The 22,550-nt window shown below is 40.0% G+C and overlaps 1 protein-coding gene across 2 annotated transcripts in view; it reads left to right on the forward strand.

Moving 5' to 3' along the window:
• LRMDA (leucine rich melanocyte differentiation associated) overlaps positions 1–17,796 on the forward strand; it is a 1,126,784-nt gene extending 1,108,988 nt beyond the window's left edge. For both annotated transcript variants that reach the window (XM_025212959.1, XM_014523619.2), the window contains one exon: positions 16,102–17,796. In XM_025212959.1, the coding sequence (XP_025068744.1) occupies positions 16,102–16,181 (80 nt within the window). In that variant the 3' untranslated portion in view covers positions 16,182–17,796. The remainder of the gene's footprint in view (positions 1–16,101) is intronic.
• The last annotated feature ends 4,754 nt before the right edge of the window (positions 17,797–22,550 follow it).

Below are 22,550 nucleotides of genomic sequence, written 5' to 3' on the forward strand. Positions count from 1 at the left end.
TGGTTCCAGTTGATAGACACACAATGAAGTCATTGAAAATGAAAACATATTAATTATGTTCCTTAAGGTTAAGATAGTAATGGCTGAATTTGCTAATCCTAGCATAACGTTAATGCTCAAAGCTCAGGAAGGAAAAGTGTGTAACGTTTCAAAAAATGTGGAAATTGCACCATTTCAAATTCATTTAATCCTGCATTTGCCACTCAGTCATGATCAACTCCACAGCATAGGGGGTAGCACAAGACAAAACCAGGGAGAATTATCAACAAAAAGATGTTCTTCATCCAAACAAGTGACTCGCACTACATGAGCTAATTGTAAAAATAGACCATTTCTAAAATGCAGCTGTTATGCGCTTAAGCAAAACCTGCTGTGAGAAGTGCTTTGTAGGACACCTCTGCTAACACAGACACAGAGAAAGACCTTCAATAAAGGAATCCAAAGCGCAGTGTTTAAGGGAAATCTTTTGTTTTTCAGAAGTTGGTGCTGAGCTGATTGCAGGATGTGATCTTAGCTTGTCATTCTGACATAGGTTTCCTAGTCCTTAAATGTCTTTCTGTTTTCATTTTATTTTCTCTTGTACTAAATCAAAACATCAGAGGGTGGGGGTAGATCAGAGAAAGGGAAAGTGTGTGTGCGTGCGTGTGTGTGTGTGGAGTGGGAGAAACTCAGGTTGTGTGATGGAAAATGATAGGTGTCAGAGAATCCCAGCTAGTTCTTTTGCGGTCATTTTCTTTGTATGACAACCTTTTTGTTTGTCCCTCTGGGAATTAGAGATCATTCATGTAGCAGTTAATTTTAGATGTGTTTTCATGTTCTTCCCCTTTCTCCTCTTTCACTCTTTCTGCCCCAAATCCTCATCCATACATCTCTGCCACAAGTCTATTGCACCTGGATTTCTAACTATATTAAATCCTTTGTGTTGGTGTGTTTTGAACCCGTCTGATCCTTAACTGTTTTATGCTAAATCCCAAATCTTCCCAACAGCAAGGGGTTAATTGTCTTCTTTTGATGCACTTTAAAATTTTCAGCTTCCAGGAATAGTGTTTCAGTGAGAGTTAAGTGTAATTGCTAAATAATACAGGCACTTTGTCTTATTTTAAATGAGTAATACTTAAGTTGTTACTGATGCTACTGCTTGTGTGTAAACTGGGGCTATTCCTCTACTGTTCTTGATGGTGTCACAGATATAGGTGTTTGCAAATCCAAGCTTTTGGGCTTTAAATGTTGTTCCACATCTCCTGTTCCTAATACACTACAGATTATGTATAATTGATGACTTGCATTTACAGACATGGGTACTATACAGATGTAAATGTTATTATAGCTTTTATATTTTATGTTCTCCCTGAAAGATAATTTTGTCTTTGAATAATATTCCTGTTCAGATTTTGGGGGGTTTATCTTTAAAAAAAATATGAAATGGATATTGCATATCGTATATTTCTTAAAAGTAATTTGGAATTTTAGGGTATGGGATTGGTGGTGACTGATACACTGCCTGGATGAGATATATCCCTTTGAAAATAACAGCGCCAGTACATGCCTGCATCTGTCTAACCTCATAATTCACTTTCACATTGGGTTATGGATGTCTGCATTCAGTGAGTCTATCTTCCCTTTAGGTATTATTTCAGCCCTTTGAGATAATAAGGAAAGTTTAATTGCGTTGTTAATTGATTTTTTGCACAACATTATTACCTTGATTGATTGCAGAGTTGATGAAAATGTTAGACACAGGCAGTGTAAAGTATCAGCCCAGTAAGGAGTGGGAGCCTTGTGGAGAATAGATAACCTTGATGTTAAGAGCTATATCCTTCAGATATGTCTTCCCTTGACATATTGATGGCCCTTGAAAAGGCAAAAGCTGATTGTATGCAGAATGCAATCATTAAACCCACTTCAGCTTGCTGTTGATTAATTTGTTTTTTCCTGAAGGATCTAGTTAAAGAGAAGGCCTCACTAGTATCAACAGCAGCCATTTTCCAGGCTTCAGATTATTCTTAACCCTCTCCTACAAGAAAGAAAAATGATACTGTCTTCTTTTAGACAAGAAAATTGTCTGAAAACATTTGGTCCAGCTGCAATTTAAGGATTACAATACATGCTATACCTTGTTAACTATCTGCTTCCCCTTTCTCCCGCCTCTACAGTATGTGGCTTCCATGCAGCCACTGCAAATAAAATGTCACATCTGATGATTAGTTAGAAAGGCCAGTGCATATTCTCAGCAGATTTGCCAGCAGGGGTGTCAAGCTGGTTTAGCCATTGCTGCCCTAAAAACTGAAATTCTTCAGTAAAGCCAGCTACTCACTGGCAGTTCCTCTGAAAGGGCTGCTCCAGAGATTCAATGCAGAAATGTAATCGGTTAAACTTTCTGCACCCAAAGACCCTTTTTTGAGAATTGTAGTAGTTTTGGTTACAGCAGCTGCATGATGCTCCTGATGGGAGAGGGTGTTTTGGAGGTCAGTGCAGCTTAATGATGCCCCTGCTCCTGCTTGCACCTGCAGAACAGATACTAGTCTAACGTAACTCTCGGTTTGACAACAGCACTCTTGTGCACTGCAGTCTTGGAAGTTTAACAGAACAACATAGTGTGTGATCAGCTTTGTCCTTGCTACTAGGTACAGCTGTGAATTGACATGGTGGGATTTTTTTCTTAACTCATCCTTGGCTGCCCTCAACCCCTCTTGCACTTCCTACTTCGACTTATGTGCAGTGACACCTGCTACTAGAGAAAGCCATGATGTGTAATCTTCATTGCTGAAATGGCCTTCCAATGCCAGATGGCATTTCATTGGCAAAAGCTGTTCAGTGGGTTGAGGCACTGTTTTCCCCTTCAGTGTTTCCTTTTTTTTTTTAAGCAAATGACCCAGGACATGTAAAACATTTATATTCACCCTTAACTGTGCAACCCAGTGTCTTGAAGACTGAGTGCCTTGGAAGTTCTGTCCTTCAATTAACCATTTAATGGATATTTAGTAAGGTAGCAGGTACCATGTTATTGCTTCCTGTTTGACTTGGTAATGTCCTAGACAGTCACTGTTAATTTGTGTTTGTGAGTGATACTGTGATCAACGTTGTTTGATTGTTTGGCCAGATGTGTTTTATTAGGTCCAATGTGCACATTTGCCAGTTGGCTCCATTTTAATATGGAGACATGTTAACTTACGACATAGTAGAGTCTGACAAATTTGAACCAGCCAAATAAGTGAGTAATATTTCAAGCTGTCAAAGCGAGTGAATACTGATTAACTGACACACTCCAAAAGCTCTCACCAATATCACTGCTCCAGTGGAAAATGTTTACTAAGCGTAATATTTGTTAGAAAGTCTTCAGTGCTTTGACTAAACTTTAATGTGTCTGACCCTAATGGAGGGGTTTTAATGTGCCTCACTCAAGTTGTTTCCCTTAGCCTCCTATCTTTTATCTTCAGGAAAAGCTTCCATTGAAGCTAGAAGTGCTCTTGTAAACTACATTGTGCTGTCCATTGTGATTTAACCTTCAGCCTCTCTCTCATTAGCTTGTTTTTAAAAGGAGGTAGAGGGAGGGGGAAGAAAGGTAAAGATAGGAAACAATGACCATGTTTTAGCACTCTGCACTGGAGTCCCTTAGTGTTTGGGAATTGGGTTATGAGCCCTTTGCAGAAACAAATCGTGGTGTATAGTCTGTAATGCATTGCTTGTTTCAATTAGTGACATACCCAGACTAAGACAATGACCTGAACACCTGTAGAACTTTCAGAGACTTTGCATCCAGATGGATTTCCAATTTCACTTGGGCCACACTTCATCTGGGAAAAACGAGTCAGATGGGAAGCATTTGTTACTTCAATCCCGTGAAATCTGGATGCCTCCTGAAATGTGATAAATACCTTCAACTCCCACTGGGAGTCAAAAGTGCCTTGAGGTATCAGTTATTTAAGGAGGGTTACTTTATGTTAGGAGGAATCACGTCTATTCTGCTATTGACAATTCGGTAAATATTCCTTTTGTTTCTGATGAAGGGCTTATGGAACGGAAAGAGTCATAGGATCCAAAGGCAGCTCCCCTACCTGATCATCACAGCATCAGAATATGACAGCAGCTCTGTTCTACTATGCTCTTTAATTTTATTTTAGAGAGTTTCTTTCCCAGCTTCAAAAATAAAAAGCAACTTGTCTTTATTTCAGATGACTCCCATGAGAAATTTCAATCCAGTCAAGCCAGACTGAATTGTGGATGATTTTTTTGTTTTGTTTTATTTAACGTGAGCTTCTCCAACAGGAACACATCCGAGATCCAAATGCAAGTTTCACTCATAAGATGAGCCAAATTCATGTCTAAACTCTCCAGAAGGGCCCTGCTGCTCAAATTTGTTCACGTAAGAATTTGTAATTTTATTGGAATGCTTGCAGACTTTCCGAATAATTATTCCAAAAGTTTGCTTTCTGTCCCATAAATCATGGTACATTTGTTTAATCCTGTTGGAGTTGCTGAAAGAGATTACTTTCCTCTTTTCCCTTTTACTACAAATGCAATCTACACATTCCTAAAGTTTGTAAAGTATAGTATAATTGTATTCACCCTCTGTTTCCTTAATGGCTCTAGTGTTTTTATGGTTTAATTCTATTGCTGATTTTAATGTAAGTGTTGTTAGTAGAGTGTAATCCAAAATGTAGACCAGCCCAGAGAAATGCCATTTTTGCATATGTTAGTCAAATCAACTGAGAGTCTTCTAAGATAATATTGTAAGTGTATACTGAGCAGCTGAACTTTAATATTCAGTAAGGATCAGATTATACAACCTCTTGGTCAACCATTCTGCATATATTAAAAATATCTCTTATGTTACCCTAATGATCATACTGCTGCTTTATTCAAAGTAAGAGAAACACAGTTCACAACTATCCTAGAATGTGTTTTGTGTATGTTTAAGACAAACCCTGAAATATTTTTTTTCTTCTAGCTTTCTTCTTTTAATAACAACTTTCAGCCCCAGCTGTGCTGGGAGCTCTGAAGTGTGGACACACACATGGTCCCCCCATGAAACATTTGGAGCTTTTTGTTCAGATGAATAAATAGTGACATCTTTTTGTAGCTATCCATATACTCAGATCGATGCTCACTGTGGTTAGTTCACCAGAAGTCAGGCTTCTGGGAGAAAGGTTGAAAGCGGGGATTGCATAAATATAAGCTTTGATCATTACGGACATAACGTTGGCTGCAAAACTAACGAACAGTATTGCTTTAATTGTCATATCAGAATATTTAGTTTGCTGTTTTAGCTGTTTTATTATACAAATGCATGCTGCCCTCTAGTGGTGATGCCCTCAACTTTGAACTGACTAAAAAGGACCTAACACAAAGGAGTTTGCTTGCTTGTTTTGGGGGCAGTGGCTATTGCTAAAAACTGTGGACTCTTTAGTGCAATTTGGAGTACTCAACAGTTTAAATATAGCAATTTAGCTTTTGTGACTTCAGTGTAGAAATGGATAGTGAAGATGTTTAATAAATTCTTCCTGATTTGTATGTGATCCTTACATGATCTTTGAAATTTGTCCCATCTTTTATCCACTCAACTATTTTTAGAATACATCTCAAAAAAACGAGGCACATGAAATATAAAACAGCCTTTTAAATCCACAGTTTTCACCTTATGAAGTTATCCAAGTTTATGTATTCAAGTGTCTATTCATTCATGAAAGTTAGGCTGTGGATAAACTAATACCTATATATTCAGTGTTTTCTGGCTCTGATAAATAACTGAAATGACAGCTGTGTCCTTGATTCTTTTCCTAAATCCTTAATCCATTGTTTTTTGATCCTAAAATATTCAACAGGAAATATTTTGTCATGAGCTTTAGTTTCATTCCATCCACAGAATTGTTTGAAATCATGCTGTTAAAAAACACAAACCAACAAAAGAAAAATAGGAGGTTCTTTTGCCTCCCCCACTCCTTAATTTTCATAGGAAAACAGTCCAACATATTGTAATCATCACCATAAAAGTAAGTGTGGAACTGTACCTGAGAAGTCACAGAGCAAAAATGTAGGGCCTTATAATGTGACTGTACTACCCAGGACAGTACAAAACTGGTTAATGATTTAAAGTAATATCCTCTAGATGCTCCTATTTTAGCCAGCAGTAGAGGATCTGTAGACAGCACATGCCCAGATCAAAGCTGATCATGTCAATGTCATTCAAGGAGGGAGAGAGAGACTCCTTTTTTCCTTTCTTTCTTTCCCCCCTTTTTTTTTAAACAAAGTATGACATCTAAGGAACAGTGTGTTGATTGTTCCACTGCCAGGATACGCATAATGGAAACATTAGCTCCAAGATAACTTTTAATCTGTCAGCCTAATGGATCCTTAATGTGTAGAGGGCTTTAAATGTATGTCAGCCAGGGCTGTATAAAGTAATATAGTTTGTGGCCTGAATGGATCTAGATGACTCTGCACCATGACACAATATGGTTTATTATTATCAGCTCATCAGCTTATTCCCACGGACTTGGACAAGCTTCTCAATTTTCCAGTAACAGATTATGTGAGAAAAAGCTTGCAGTGCATTTTTCCCCTTTCCTCTTCTTTTAAATTACAAGTTTCATCCCCAGCTGCACTGGGAGCCCTGAAGTGTATTTACAGCAGGCTGCACTTTATCACACATCAGCTTGACTGCTAGTTTACACAGAACATTTATGCAGCTCCCTTGGCCTGGGATGCAAACTTCACATCTTTGTATTCCTATCACCTTCATTGCAATTTTTTCCAACATCCTCTCCCTGTTGACTTCTTTCCTTTCCCCCTGCCTCCTCCCTTCTTTTTCTTCTTAAAACCAGGCTGGCGAGACTTGACATGTCGCAGTACTTGTCTGTGCAAGATAGTTGCACTAATTTCATGTCCTTGTTTGCTTTTTTTGCTTCTCTATTTGATGGTTAGGCACATAATGCCAGTGGTATTGCCATGGACTGAGCATGGATTTGAATAAGCTAATCAACCTGAAAGGCTACATCATGTCCAATGCTGTCCAGGCATTTGGGAGGAAAGAATCATCCCTTTCTTGGCACTGGAGTTTGGGGGTGGGGGATTATCTCAAGAGAGTCCTTGCACTGTCCTAAATACAAAGGCTGGGTTATGCCAGCACTGTTGGTCATAGCTGAAAGCAAGTGGGGAGGGAGGATGAGGAGGTAGAACTGTACCCTTATACGTCCAGCAACTTTCTGCTCAGCAGATCTGCTCCTCTTCAGGAAGTGCTGCAATCATCTTCATTCCTCCTCTTTCATGGGTTGCTCACTCTTTCTGTTTTGTGCCTATTACTGTGATATTTGAATACTTGCTCAAAGCTTGGTGTAGATCAGGGTGTCAGACTGACCTCTCCTAGAGAGCTAGATCTGGAAATGGCAGTGGGGTGAATGGGGGAGTGGGCGTGAAGGTCCTGGGAAATGATTTTGCTGCCACTCACTGTTCCCCTGTCAATACAAGTCCTGAATGTGGAACTGTACTTGGGATTTTGACAGTGGGCCCCACCCTTGAATTCCCAGCTGCCCTGGGAGCCTGCAGACCAGACCACATGGCTCTGTGGCCTGGATCCAACCCACAGGTGGTATGTTTGACACCAAAGGAGTAGATTAATGCTTCCTGCAGTGCAATTAGGTATACCCCATTACTTTTACTTACATTTGTATCCTCTTAAAAATTAAATTAAATTAAAAGGTTATGGGTTTATTAATGCATAATGTTAGATGAGTTAATATTTTTGTATCTGTTCTTTGAACATTTTGATAGCACTTTCTGATATCATCTTAGTTTGTAATGACATTTTGCACTTGTTATTGCAAGCCTTTATAAGTCAGTCCTTATACATGTATTCTTAGAGCTGTTTGCCATCACATACAGTGACTTCTGTTGGAGAAGGCAAAAGTGAGAACAGCCTAACTTGAAGCTACGCTCTGAGTGGAAGTTGCTAAAATCGGAACCTGTTTCTTATTATTAGTATAGGCAACCCTCGCCATTCATGGGGGACACGTTCTTGTATCCTCCGCGAATGGCAAAATCCACAAATAAGGTACTGCATTCATGAACACAGTGCCTCCGGCAGCTGTGGGGGGCGGGGGCATGGCTCTGGTGGTGATGGTGGCAGTGTGGAGGCAGCAGCAGCGGGACCCTGGTGGCAGTAAGTGCAGAGCTCCCGAGGAGCTCCTGTAAGTATATAAAGTATATTTAAAATGCGGGTTCATCATTCACGAATATTTGAAGTAGCGAATGCCAAACCCACGAATAGCAAGGGTTTCCTGTATTGTGCTGGTAGGAGATGGTTATCACTCAGGAACAAGGTTTCATTGAACAAAGGACCACTCATATATATTGGAGGATTCTGTTCCTCCCTTCCTAGTGCTTACAATCAAAGAAGACAAATCTGATGTAAAAAATATACAAGAAAGTAACGTAAATGAGTGGACCTGGGAATTGGCTCACGACTCATTCATTTCTCAAGATTTTGGGGTATTACTAGAAAAGAAAAAATGAACTCAGAATTCAGTTGAAATGGACAAAGGAAAGAAGAAAAGGAGAAGATAAAGTTTGTAATATGCTGGAGGATGGTAGTCCTTACTGCTATGGGGACTGAGGCTTCTAGGGTTTGGGGCTTTCATATTCCACCAGTGAGGGTTTTGGCACTAAGTATCAGTGTACAGTGGAGACCTAGTGCCTCAGGGTTGTTTCTGGGGGATCCGGTGAGAAGCAAAGGATTCTCCTCTGCTGATCTTAGTCCAGTAGACAACGGGAACAGAATTGAGGGAAAGGATGGGTATACTTAAGATTAACTTCTTTTTGTGTCATTTTCTGCTACTTGAAGTCTTTGTCCAAGTCATTGTCCAGTCTATCAGTCAGGTTCTGCAGTTATGAATAAATTCTAGTAGCTTCTGATTTCTGTTACAACCTTCATTATCAACTCGGCCACATTCCTAAACCGGTCAGAGTTAGGTGCTTTCTGAGTAGCAAGTGGTAGTCAACAGCTCCCTGCCTCTCAGGCTGTAAATACAGCATTGCTTTGTCTTGGGCAAAGCTATTTTTTCCTGTGACAAAGTGTGATTGGTCAGACATCCTTGTCTCTTGTCCCAGGACAAACCCTAAAAAGATAGCATTTCTTATTCCATTAATCTAACAGTTAATCTTGGGACATCATGGCTGTCCTGAGATTTGCATCAGTGAATCAATGGCAAAAGCAGCAGTGCATTCAGCTGCTCACGAAAAACCAATTGGAAGGGTGACGTGTACAGGTTTCCCTCGCTTTATGCAGGTTCTGTATGTGCGAATTCACTATTATGCGATGACCCATTTTATAATAAAAATTCATTGTATGTGAGGTAAATTCAGTCTTATGCAATCAGTGTGGTAGAAGCCCGCAGTCAGCTGTTTTGTGTGGTGCATTGTGGGAGTGACATGCACCAAAATATAGTCTTCTGTGTGGATCTGCGCTCCTTGCTCATTGTCTGCAGCATGTGTTTCTGTAGTTGCCATCCACATTATGATAGTGCCCTGTGCTTGCATATACTGTCTGATGTTGATGAGTACCAAAATTGTCTTGTAAAAGTGGTAGAAATGGGTCTCGGGGTCAGTACAGTCGAGGTCTTGGAATGTATCCCTATTTGTTACATTGTAAAGTGGGTTCCCTTTATGTGAATGTGAGTTATGCGCTGCTTTCTAGGAACACTTGTACAGCATAAAGCGAGGGAAACCTGCATGCATGTCAGTCCCAGAACCTTTCTGTTCCAGGACAAATGCAAGCACAACTGGTTCCAGGACAAATACAATGTCTGTTCCTAGCCTCAGAAAATCAGTATGTTCTGCAACAAAATAACTCCAGTCTCTTTCTCATATGACAGTAGCCCATGGTTTTACATTTCTTTAAACATTGCATTTAGCAGCAGCTTTGAATTTCCCCATTTTAGAAATGGATAGGTGAAGTGACACATCCAAGGCCACTGGGCAAGTTGCAGACAGATACAAAGCTAGTTTCTTCCTTTAACTGCTCAAACCATTTGCATTGTCCCAAAATCTTGGATGCTTACCTACTGAAGTGCCTCTCCCTCCTCCAGTGTTAACTATCATAGCTCTTTCTTGAGAGTTTTTTTCCCTTCCCTCTGCAGTTCTCAACTTCCTTTCTCCAGAAAACTCTTTCTTCCTTCCATTAAAGCCTGTGCTTGAGTCCAAATTTTTCTTCTGTATTTTCTTTTTTTAACCATGTTAGATAGTTAACATTAATTCCCCATGTGCTGTGAGGCATCCAATGGATCTGTACTGCGGAAAATGGTCAGGGAATGGGCTGAACTTCAAGATGATTCTTTGGGGGATTTATTTATGTATTTTAGAATAACTGCATGGCCCATTTCTACTAACTTGTGTCAGGAGTGATTTATTAAGCTTCTCAAAGCAAATACTTTGAAGCTGTACATTTGGGGATTTCCACACTTTTTAAAAACATTTGGTTGTTCTAATGTTCTTAATGCTGATTTAAAAATAAATAGTTCAGGAACAATTAGAGATTTATTTTGAACTAAAATAAGTATGGATACCTTAATATAATAATAAAAGCATTTGATTTGGCCAAAAAGCCAGGATAACCAAAATCTACTGAAAGTCAATGAGACTTAGTCTCCTAAGTGCTGGATTTTTAAAGGCATATACATTATAAGTTAATATAGGCATTTGACGTAACAGTCAAAACAAAACTTTTCAGCCTTATTGAGATGACATTTTTTGAATTTTTATTATATGGGGAAAATTGAATTTTTGACTTTGTTCCAATTTAGAATGAAAAAAAAAAAAAACCCCTTGCAATTCTTGAGGAAAAGGAATTTACAAATTATACTGTTTACTGTTTACCACCACTGTTTACCACACTGAGACACAAGCACCCTTTTTGATGTAACGTGGCAGTTGTTTAATGGTAAAGTTCTACAAGTGAAAGCTATACAACAGTATAATAGAACAGTGTACAAGAAATAAAGATTGATCTAACACAAACTCAAAGGGCAGAGTTTAAGTTGTGTTCTCAGCATAAAATTAGCTTGGGGTTTGGCTACAACATCAAGTCTGCTACAGTGTGCTATGGGATTTGACTATGAGCAGCTAGGACCTCTGTTTAGGATCCATCTGCAAGGCATACATGGTAATGGAGTACTTTACGACTTTCTGTTTACTTATACATCAATAATGTAAGTAAATTTATTTTTGGCACACATTTAAAAGGGAAAAATTAACCATTTCACATGTATCACAATTATTCACATATAGCACCTTTCACAAAATTATTAAATCCATTAGGCATTAGGAAAAATAAACAAGCGGGACTTTGGTGCTAACAAATGGTTTATACTGGGGGGCACTGTATAGATGCAGTGAAACATCAGGGAATAACCTGAAGGCAAATGTTTTGGCTTTAAGTAAAATAAAGAATGACTTTTTTCAGTGAATGGAGCACTTGTTCATGGAATCATAGAAATTTAGGGTTGGAAGGGACCTCAGGGTGGACCTCATCTAGTCCAACTCCCTGCTTAAAGCAGGACCATTCCCACCTAGATCATTCCAGCCAGGGCTTTGTCAAGCCAGATCTTAAAAACCTCCAAGGATGGAGATTCCACCACCTCTCTAGGTAACTTGTTCCAGCGCTTCACCACCCTTCTAATGACAGAGTCTTTCCTAATATCCAACCTAAATTTCCCTTGCTGAAGTCTGAGACCATTGTTCAAGTTCTGTCATCTGCCAACACTGAGAACGGTCCAGCTCCATCCTTTTTTAAACCACCCTTCAGGTAGTTGAAGGCTACTATCAGATCTTCTCTCAGTCTTCTCTTCTCCAAAGTTTTGTTATAGTTTTATAATGGTCAGATTGCATTATCACCCTCAAATACAGCTACCCCAGTGAGGGGAATATCCTACATACCCTAGGATTACCACCCAACAGTAGCAAAAAAAGAAAAGGAAAGAAAGTTAATCTCCATCCTTATTTTTGTCCCAGCCCTTTCTGTTGAGACTGACAACAATGGTGCCAGCTGTGATGCTTGAGGAGGGTTTTTATGTGATGTGGAGCACTTCTTATTCAGGAAAAATTTCAGCAAGTTATGCAATGGTACCAAAATATAACCAGATAGTAATAACTTAAAACTAACTCAGGTTGAATTTGAAATGATGACCTGGACACTCATTGTTTAGTTTTGCAATACAAAGTCTTTGTACTGTCTGGTTCCCATCAAAAACACCATAAGGAGTACAAGAGTATTTTAGTATAGAAAAGGGGCTTGAGGAGTGACTGCACAATAGCTTCTTGCTACACACACCCAATTTAAAAGGAGTGAACATGACGAGCAATTTTTCACATGTGTTAGTATGCGTGTATGTGTTAATTTATTTATTGGGATAATTGGGTTTTCCCCCAGCTAAGGAAAAGCCTGTGTTGCTGACATTACAATGTGTTTGTGAAGAAAGACTGATACAGCAACACACACAAGCAACTGCAAGGTCATTACTTACCAAGCATAATTAGAACATCCATTCTGAAAGGGGGAAGCATTTAAAAGATAAAGGGTGTATTTAAAAATGATTCTTCCCAATGCAGTTTTTTGATAATTATAGTTTTAACAGCTTATGGTGATGGTGGAAGTGGCTATTTAAGAAAAATTAGGAGGCTCATTCAGGGGAAGATGATCCCTCAAGAGACCTCATGCTGTAATTTTTCAAGAACCCTGAGCAGAAAGCTCATTCCAAATGCTGCGTGTCATTCTGATGCATCTGGAGTAAGCATGGCTTTCTTATGATCAATGCATAGTTTTTAAATTAAAAACACCATAAACATGTTGCCCCCTTACCCTCTTTCCTACGTGTGTGTGTGTGTGTGCGCGCGCATGCGCACACACACACACACACGCATACGTACGTCTGTAGAGCTGCAAAGAAATGAACACGTTGTAGATATGCAATGGGAATCTGGCTTCTACTGAGTCAGACACAGTAGGTATCCTAAATCTATGTATGGCATATCGTAGCATCAAAACTCTTACTGCAGCAGATAAACCCTTTATAATTTTCACAGTTTTGTGCAGTTGCCAGGGGGAGGTGGGAAGACAAGAAAAGGAAGAAAGAAAACAAAACAGTCACCTCATTTAATTTATGACCAAGCCTATTGTTTTACAAATAACCTTCATGATAAATAAAGTCTCATGGCAACATTTTCAACTGTGCTTTTATCAAGGCTCTCTGAGCAGTGTGTGTAATACGCCTGGCAATTGAATCACAGCTGTGTGCCTTGGTAGGGAATCTCTTTGGAGACAACACTTCCTTAATTTAAACAATTGTAGGCTGCAGGAGTTCAAAAATTTCAGCTGACTTTAACTGTCACTAGCCCAAGCACCTTTATCCCCAGGCGAGCAGCAGCAGCTGGATTTCATTTCCTGCTGCCAGACTGTCCGACATCTTTGCTGAACATCCCAGGAACTGAGCGTCTTTACTTTAAGGATTTTATTCAAGGTGACAGCTCCTCACACTTTAGCGTTCAGATCACCTCAAGTAGCTGAGATATCAGTGAAAATGAGAGCACTTCTACAGCAAACTCCAAATTTAGATTGACTGAGGTTATCCTTAGGCCTCTAGACCCAACCTCCATGACAGAACAGGCCTGCCAGTAACTTTAAAACTACAGTGGAGTTTGTAATGATGTCTGGGGAGAAATATTCTGCAGGAGCAGTGGAGAATACTATAAGTGATAGGAAATGATGTCAGATTTAGTTAGGGCTGGAGACAGTGTTAGAATATACTTGGCATAATATGGCACCGGTATCTCTGTCAGCATCTCTGTTTTCTGTCACCGCGCACAATTCTAGGCCTGTCTATAGTCCTGACAGTGTCTTTTCAGATCAGGTTATTGCCAACTTGGAGACTCGCTCAGCACAGTGCCATACAGCCCCCTTTGTTTGAAGTCTGCCCTTTTGTCATTAATGCACTTGATGTCTATTTAAATCTGATGGTGAATGCAGTATCTGTTTTCCTGTCAAGAGATCATTGACAATATTAATACCTCATGTCCTTGCCTCGTTTTCTAAGCGCTGACACCTAGCTGCAGTCTCCAGTATTCATCAAACAGCATTCTCTCACCAGGGTCTCTATAAACAGTCTTGCTTCCAGTCCTTAAGAAATGCGGCAAACCTCAAATAAGACTTTTATCAATGCCAGTGGAAAAAAAGGAGTCTGAAATATATCATTAGTAAAACGTTCAAATCCTTTGAATTTAGAGCTCTAAATCTAGAAGCCCATCCACCCTTGTTACCAATCTAATGTCATCTATGTTTTTGCATGTAGTAGTGTTGCTTTAGGAGACATAAGCTTGCTTTTTACCTTCTATTTATGACTGACAATTGCATTCCTAAAATATGGAAGTTGATCCAGTGGTCAGTGAGGTTGCCAATGCTCTCTCCAAGCCTTCTGTAGAGTTGAGTTAGATAGGGACTTAGCATAGCACCATCTAGTCCCCTTTTGTGTTTTCTTAAGAGGAATGTTTTTCACAGCAAATGACAGGCCTATCCATTTCCTTTCATAGGAATGTATTACTACCCTGATTTTTAAAAAAGAGAGAAGGAGAGAAATTGGGGATACATTAATCTGGCACAGCCCCATGCCCTCTAGTTTCAGTTACTTTTTTTACCTATGTTATTATATTGCTACAGTACATGCAAATTATACATAGCACAATTAACAATGCAGAATGTAGGTAAGCACAGCTTTTAAGGTTCCCATTTGTTCAGGTAGGGTGTGAAAATATAAAACTGTGCAATAAACAGAGAATATACTTTGCTCAGGCTTTGCGCTATATATAAAGGAGTATTTGTTTCCTTTGGGTTGGATTGTGGTTGTCCTTTTGTATGTGAGCTAGATACTACAGGGATGATCATTTTCAAAACACACCAAGATAGCAGGAGGCAAAAAGATCTTGCACCTACCAAAACTGCAGAGGAGACAACTGTAATTTGACTTCCTGAGCTTGGAGGGGCAAAGGGAGACATTGCTAGTATCTGACATAATCGCTCCCCCTTGGCTCCCTGCATTTCAGCTGTCACCACCTGGCAGGTAGCGCAAAGGAGCAACTTTGGTATGGTAGTTGTACGGTACGGTAGCAAGTTGTATTAGTGAATATGTTTTATCCTGCATCCAAGATGCATTATAGCTTTTATAGCTATTATCCCTTCTTCCACCCATACTAAAGACTGTGGATCTTTTCCCGTTAAGCAATGTTCTGACTCAATGCAGCTTATATTTAGAAAATATTGGGGGGGGTTCACTTCATTGTATGCATCCATCCATTGCAGTTTCACAACATTCTTTTTTCTTTTGTACTATCATTTGGAGAATTGGTTGTGAATACAGTTTTGGGGAAGCAGTAGAACATTAGGACAGATGGGAGGTCCTAGATTGTAGACCCATTCTGTCAATGACTAGTCTTCTAGCCTTTGGCAGATCACTAGACTTCTCTGCCTCTGCAAAGTGAGGATAATGCTAATTGCTTACATTACAGTGTTATTGCAAGCGTGACTTTGTGGACGTCTGAGCAGAGCTTTTCACTAGTTTGATGGCAAGCTGATTAATAGTAATTTGCTATCATTTGATTAACACCTGTAAAACTATGAGACTTTAAAAGATTTATCTTCATATTATGTTTTTTGGGCGGGGGGGTAACAAGCTACAAAATTACAACACTATCTGAGAATCTATCTTTAGTCAGACTCCACAAACAGTACAGAAATAATTTAAAACACAGTATACAGGCAGTCAAGTGTATTGCTTATATACCAGATCGTGAAAACACTTGTATATGTGTGTGTAACAGGATGCATCATGCAGATACTCAGATGTGTGTTTGCAAAGCTGACCACACAGTCATTAATTAGAACAGTAAAATATAAAATACTTCAAATTAACATACTTTGTTTTCAGCAGACAGCGAGAGAGAGAGAGAGAGAGCTGTTCCCCCCTGTAGTTTAATCCTCCTCCCTACAACACCTTAGTAATACGCTTCTATTACATACTGTGTTAATTGCTGACCTTAATCTAATTTGTTTTCTTGTCGCTGTAGGTGTTCTAGGAAAATGTCGCTACGTTTACTATGGGAAGCATTCAGAAGGCAACAGATTCATCCGAGATGACCAGCTCTAAAATGCAACACCATTCTGTGCCACTTCAAACTATCCACACTAATGCACACAAAAAGCACAAATTGCATCTGCATTTTAAGCATGCAACTAAAGTCCTCCAGTACCTTCTGCTGACTTTGCCAAGCCTGTCAAGATCATCCTTCTGTCTTAGTTTGAGTAGTCACATAGAGATTGACATGATTGCCTTTAAGCAGGTCCCATCCACCAGTGTGACAGACAGCTGCAGCCAAGCACCAGGCCTGACAGGATGAACACCATGATGGATTGCCTGGTCCAATTGCTGCTCACAGAAGAGCAAAGGTCACACCTGGGGCTTCACTGAGCATGCTCAGTTGGTTTTTAGCAAGAGTAATGCTTTTATCTAAAGCTCGCCTGTTGAGTGAGAGAAGCTGGCAGTATCAATATGTTTATAAAAGCAATAGCTGTAATTTAAGATTTAAAAACCCCTTATCTGTTCATATTTCCCCCCATGAATTAAATACTTAAATTTCTTAGACAGGCATGCACACAATCCTCTTCAAGCTTTATATCAGAATTAAAAGTTTGTGGGGGGTGTATGCAGTCAGTCATGTCATATTTAAATATTTCTCAAAATGCAAAACCCTATGAATTTGTATTTTTTTTTGTTTAAGAAGAAGTATCTAAGCAATTTTACAGATGCAGCTGAACCTAGGCATCTTTCTTTTGATTAGAATCTCAAGATTTACTAAATCTTAACATTGAGAAAAGGAGGTCATATTTAATGCCGCAGAACAGGTAACACAGAGAACCCCCTGTTTAACTGCATTTCTTTGCAAAAAAAAATACAGGAGTGGCTGTTTGTATTTCACAATTATTTTTTTAAATTTGGGCAGAGATTAAATTTAGATAAGTATTGAACTGTGGGGAGGTGGGGGGGATGGTTTGAAGGGGCAGGGGGAAAGCCCTAAAAATAAAAACCATTACTGAGCTTGGATGACATTTAGAGGGGAGGGAAAGGTAAAATTGAGGGAATTATGAATCCTATATTAATGTACATTCAAATGACATAAACGTGGCTCCTGTCAAGTTTTTGATACCTAATACAAATATCCTTAGCTTGTTGCAAGCTTTTTTAAATGGAGTGGATATATTTGGAGCAACAATTCCTTTTGTTATTGTGAATCAAGTTGCCAGACCTAATAATATAATGTACCAACAGCGAGTATGAAGAGCATTGTGAGCAATGTACAAATTGTGAGGAAGTACATTGTGGCCCCTTGTAGCTGCTCCTCTTGTACTGTCTTAGTTTTGGCTAATTTGCTTTTGTGCATAGTAAATCAAATTTTGATTAAAAGCTTTTAGAAATATGAGAGAGAGGTATTTAGGGATGTCGCTTCTTATGTAAAATAATATGAGAAATCAGGATGCCTGCTTTCTAAATTGGTTTCCAAAATAACAGCACAATGCTATCCTAGCTAATTTATATCACGGTGTCTATTTTGAAGTATCAGCACATTTTGGCCATGGCATATTACAGTCAGCAAGATTCAAAGCAGGGGTGTTTGGAATAACCTAATATCACATTCAGTCTAGTTGCATATGTGTTCTTGTCTTTATAAAAGGCTTAACCCTGCCTCAAACAATAAAAAGCACTTGCAAACTGACCACATGATATTTCTATCTTTATTTTGCCTCCTTGTTTACTTTTCTTAATGTCAAAACCATTTGTATCATTTTCAGGAATGTTTTCCTCCATGCAAAGCTTTTGGAGGCAAGCGTATTTGTGGAATTAGATGTGACCAGAGTCTCTTATTGTTGCTTATTGGTTCATTATTTTTATATTAAATGATGCACCAGCCTTAATTAAGGCTAGCTTAGTTTGAACTCATGCTAGAACTCACTCAATTTGTGAACCCTTTAGAATGATCCTATTACTAATATAATTATCTATCATGTATTAGTTTATAATTTAAATACAGGTATTGCTGTTTAGAGTGGTTTCTGCTAATGCAAATTACTCTAACATAGCATTTCATTTTCAGATATTTTGCACCAATACTCTGTTTTATGGCCATCCAACTGGCAGCCCACAAAGGGTTAACATGCATCCCCCCAGGTTCCTGTCCAGCCACCACTGCTCCCATTGCTCTGGTTGCTGTTGCTGTGCCAGCTGGGGTCTATGGGGCAGGACAGCATGGCAGAAAACCTGGTGGGCTTGCTGCCCATGCACCAGTGGGGGTCTTCAGCGGGAAGTTTGTGCTGCTTACATAGCAGTGGTGGCAGGGGGAGAGGCGGTAGCAGGGGAGCTCATATGGCAGAGGTGGTAAGGAGCTTGCACTGCTTGCACAGTGGGGAGGGTGCACACTGTGTAGGTTTTGGGAAGCCCGTGGCGCCCCTGTGGCATGTAGTCCATGTGCTTTGCAGCCTGTGTCACATGCAGCCATGAAGTTGGACAGCCCTCCTGTTTCAAGGTGTGGCAAATATTTTGTGGCCATCACTAGTAGGTCATTCAGGCTGGGTACAGACATTCAAAAAGCACAAGGCAGAATCAATCTAAGTTGCGTGGTTCTCTGTAAGTGGTGTAGTTTAGATCAGTAGTGAAAAGAACACAAATTCACATGGCGGGGTAGCGTTGAGGGAGAAGGGCAAACCTTAGGCTGGGATCTGCCATTTTTAAACCCGTCTGTGCTGAACTTCTGTTCAGTTATAAGTATAGGTAATTCATTTGCTCAAAAGCCTGGGAAAACTTAAAACGTGGTCAAAAAAAGGAGAATGGGAATGTAGTCCCTACCCACCAGCAGGTTTGTATTTAGGGACTGATTCAAAACACACTACATACCAAATATTTCGTTTTCAGATATGAATGGGAATCTTTTGATTTCAATGGGCTTTGGGTCAGGCCCTCTTTTGCTGGCGGGGGAAATGATGGAGGTCAAATTCTCTGTTTCCTGTCAATACCACCAAACAGCAAGGAACTATTACACTGACATACTGGGCCAGCTATTTTGCTAGTTTCCTCCTCTTATCCTTGCTCAGCTTCTTTCATGTTATACTGCACATCCAGAGGAGTGCTCAGTGTGGGAAATACCACATACAGTAAGGGCACAAAGGATGATTAATTGGTGTTTTCAAGGAAAAGGTACAGAGATGTTTTGTTGGCCCAGCCAATTTTCTAATTTGTGCCATCTTTGATTACAATGTATCGTTCTTTGTCATTTTTCACAAAAAAAATGCAGAATAAGAAATGGATGTTTTGGTCTGGTTTTTGGTCCTTCTTCCCCTTGGAACTGTTTCTGTTGCAACTGAATTCCTGACAGGAATGTTGAAAAATAAACTATAGAAAGACAAATTCTGTAGTACTGTATTTGCACAAATAGAAAATGGCCCTGATTATAAGATGAGCCCCCAAATAATTATATTCTGTATATATGGAAAACAGATATTTGTTATAATTTTCCAGGTACAGAATCTAGATATTGGAGGTTAGGTTTGCCTTGAATTTATCACCCTTCCACTGCTACAGCAGAAAAAATAAATCGGGGGGGGGGGCGTCAGATGGCCCTTCCTTTTTTTTTGCTTCCTCCTAACTTTTAGAGGAAGTTTTAGCACAGGCACTCCATAAACAGACTTTTGAGCAGCATTTGGCACCTACTTATAAATATGACAAACTGGGTGCACCTACATGAGATGCTACTATGCAGTGGTTATTGCCCATTTATTTAGTACTTGTATAAGCAAGTACCAAATAAATGCATAGGAACCAGAGTTACTGCACAGTAGTGTCGGCAAATGCCTTTTAAGTGATGCTATGGCACAGTAGTGTCTTGGCATGGTTTTTGCCACACGCTATTGCACAGTAGTATCAAACTACTGTGCAGCAGTGGCGTATCATGGGTATCCAGTGCCTGGGGGCCAATGCTTACATTTGTGCTCCCCCCCCGATCACTGAGCAGGAGGGCGGGGATGCCACGGGACGTGGGGGGTGTCCCCCAGGAGCTGATCGCTGAGCCCACTATTCATAATTTTGGGTCAAAGCCAAAGGCTTTACCAAAGGATTTATAATACAGTTCATTGGGCTGGGACCCACCAGGGTCAGCAGCATTTCAAGCCAGGGTGACCCTACAGCTCAGCACTGCTCAGTATGTGTCTACTCCAGATGCCCCCAAAAAAGGATCCATATGTTAATTAGTCCTCTCTCATGATTTGAACTGGGTAGTCTGGGATGCTCCAAAAATTTATATGCAAATGAGGTGCAGGGCAACCTGGTCTGGCTTCACCTCATGGAAGGTCAGGTCGCACTAGTCAGATATGCCAAGCTGAGAGAGGGAGCAACAGAAGGATTCTGGGTGAACTATATGCAATGTAGTGGCTCAACATGGCTTGAAAAATATTTGGTGCTGAGGGGGACTGTGCTTAATGGGCACTACCCATAAGAGGTCTTATTCAGATGTGCGCTGCTAAGCTATCCTTGAGGTAGGTTCCTATTAGTGTGTTTGCTCAATGTGGGCTATGTGTCTTAAGTCAAGCTCAGTGTTGGCTGCATTTAATCAGCTTCATAATTGGTTTCCGGTGGTGAGCACATGCTTCTTTTGGCAGCAGTTTAATGATAGACAATGTATTTATTGAGATTTCCTTGTATTATAAGACAAGAGGCTTTTTCCCTCGTGCCATTTGGGGGGAAAAAAACTCATCTTGTGTTTGAGTAAATATGTATTTTTAAGGGAAACTGGATTGGGTAAAAAGCCTTCAAACACAAATATACATGTATAACTTTATGTACAAAGGCAGTTTCACTGACTCAGTTTACTTGCATAAAGATAAAACATATGCATGTGACTGCATAATCAACAATTGAGTTGGAATATTATCGAATGAGTCACCTATTTCTGTTTTGTTAGGGTCTGACTCTATAATGCCTTATTTAGGCAAGTAATTTATTTTTCAAGATGGTAATACCCATGCACTACCTACATGGGTGTGCAGGATCAAACTGTTAATATTCAGATCAAATATAATCCATTCAGCTCTTTTTATCAAAGTGTTTTCATAATCGTATCTGGTTCACACCTCTCACTATTCTTTTTCTTTTCAGAAGGTAAAGTACTAAAGATTTAGTGTCGTAGAAGGAAGAAAACTTGTAGTTTTAACTATTTGATAACATGTATTACAATTCCAATTGACACAAGGCATTTATAGTATCTCTCATATTATCTAGTTAGTTAAGACAAGTTAGCTCACAGGCTAAAAATACAATTTTTTCCATAATGAAGATACAGCCATAAACCATTAGAAAGGCAATCAGTTTTAAGCTATAATGGTGAACGATCTGCTGTATCATTAGTGAACATACCAGCAAGCTGCTTTAATCTGGACAGTTTTTAATAGGTACAGAAATAACATATGGTCTCTAGCCTCACTCTTAAGAGTGATATAGTGAGCAGAGATGTGTTGGATGTGTTGGTATGCAGCATGTACTAGTCGAAGTCCAAGGATGCTTGTCACCAAGGTTAGGGTTCCATGTGCTATTTAATGTGGTTAGCTAATAAGTTTGGAGATGCAGCTGATTTTTCTTTATTTAGGAGTGCTTGTGTTTTGCCTTTATTTCTACCTATCTCAACTACTGCAATCTCACTGTTTCAGGCCCCCATATCTGTGTTGTTTGCTGCAAGTAGGCCAGTGTATACTCTGTAAGAACAGCAAAAGACTGACAATGAACCTGATTTCACTGTGCCTAAGATATTAGGGAATGACATGGCCCCATGCATCAGCCTGAACGCCGTGTGCTCCCGGAAGCGGCGGGGGTACGGCAGTTGCCCACGGCGCTGTCAGTGGTGGTGGGGGGAGGGGTGGAAAGCACCGACTGGCAGTTGGTGTTTGGAACCCACCTACAGCTGCCGCTGGCAGCATCGGTGGCAGCCAGTGGTGATCTCGGACTGTCCGCACACACTGCCAGCAGTGTCAGCGGCGAGGGGCATGGGGTGGCAAGCACTGACTGCCCACAAACGCTGCCAGCACTGTCAATGGTGCCTTTTCACAGCGGGTGCACCACCAAGCTCAGGGGGTGTGCATGCACCCCCTATGCATTGCCAATGTGCATCAGAATCATTGGTTAGTAAGGGCACGCTGCAGTAAATTAGAGAAGCTCTTTTAGGTACGGAACTCCAGGATTGAGACAATTCAATCACCCACCTTGTTGTATACTCCTTGCACCATCAGCTATCCCTTGGGGGAAGCTAACAGTTTGCCATCTGTGCCCTAGCCTTGGTTAATATTGCTTACAGTGCAAAACTGTATACTTTTATTAATTTCTGTCACTTAAAAAAATGTTAATCAGTACTAATTTAAAAAAATAAGGAATGTGTACTGAAAGTGTAAACACAAATCCTTCAACAGCTGAGCTACGCAATCA

Source organism: Alligator sinensis, unplaced genomic scaffold (genome assembly GCF_000455745.1).
Source record: "Alligator sinensis unplaced genomic scaffold, ASM45574v1 scaffold109_1, whole genome shotgun sequence".
Taxonomy (NCBI): Eukaryota; Metazoa; Chordata; order Crocodylia; family Alligatoridae; genus Alligator; species Alligator sinensis.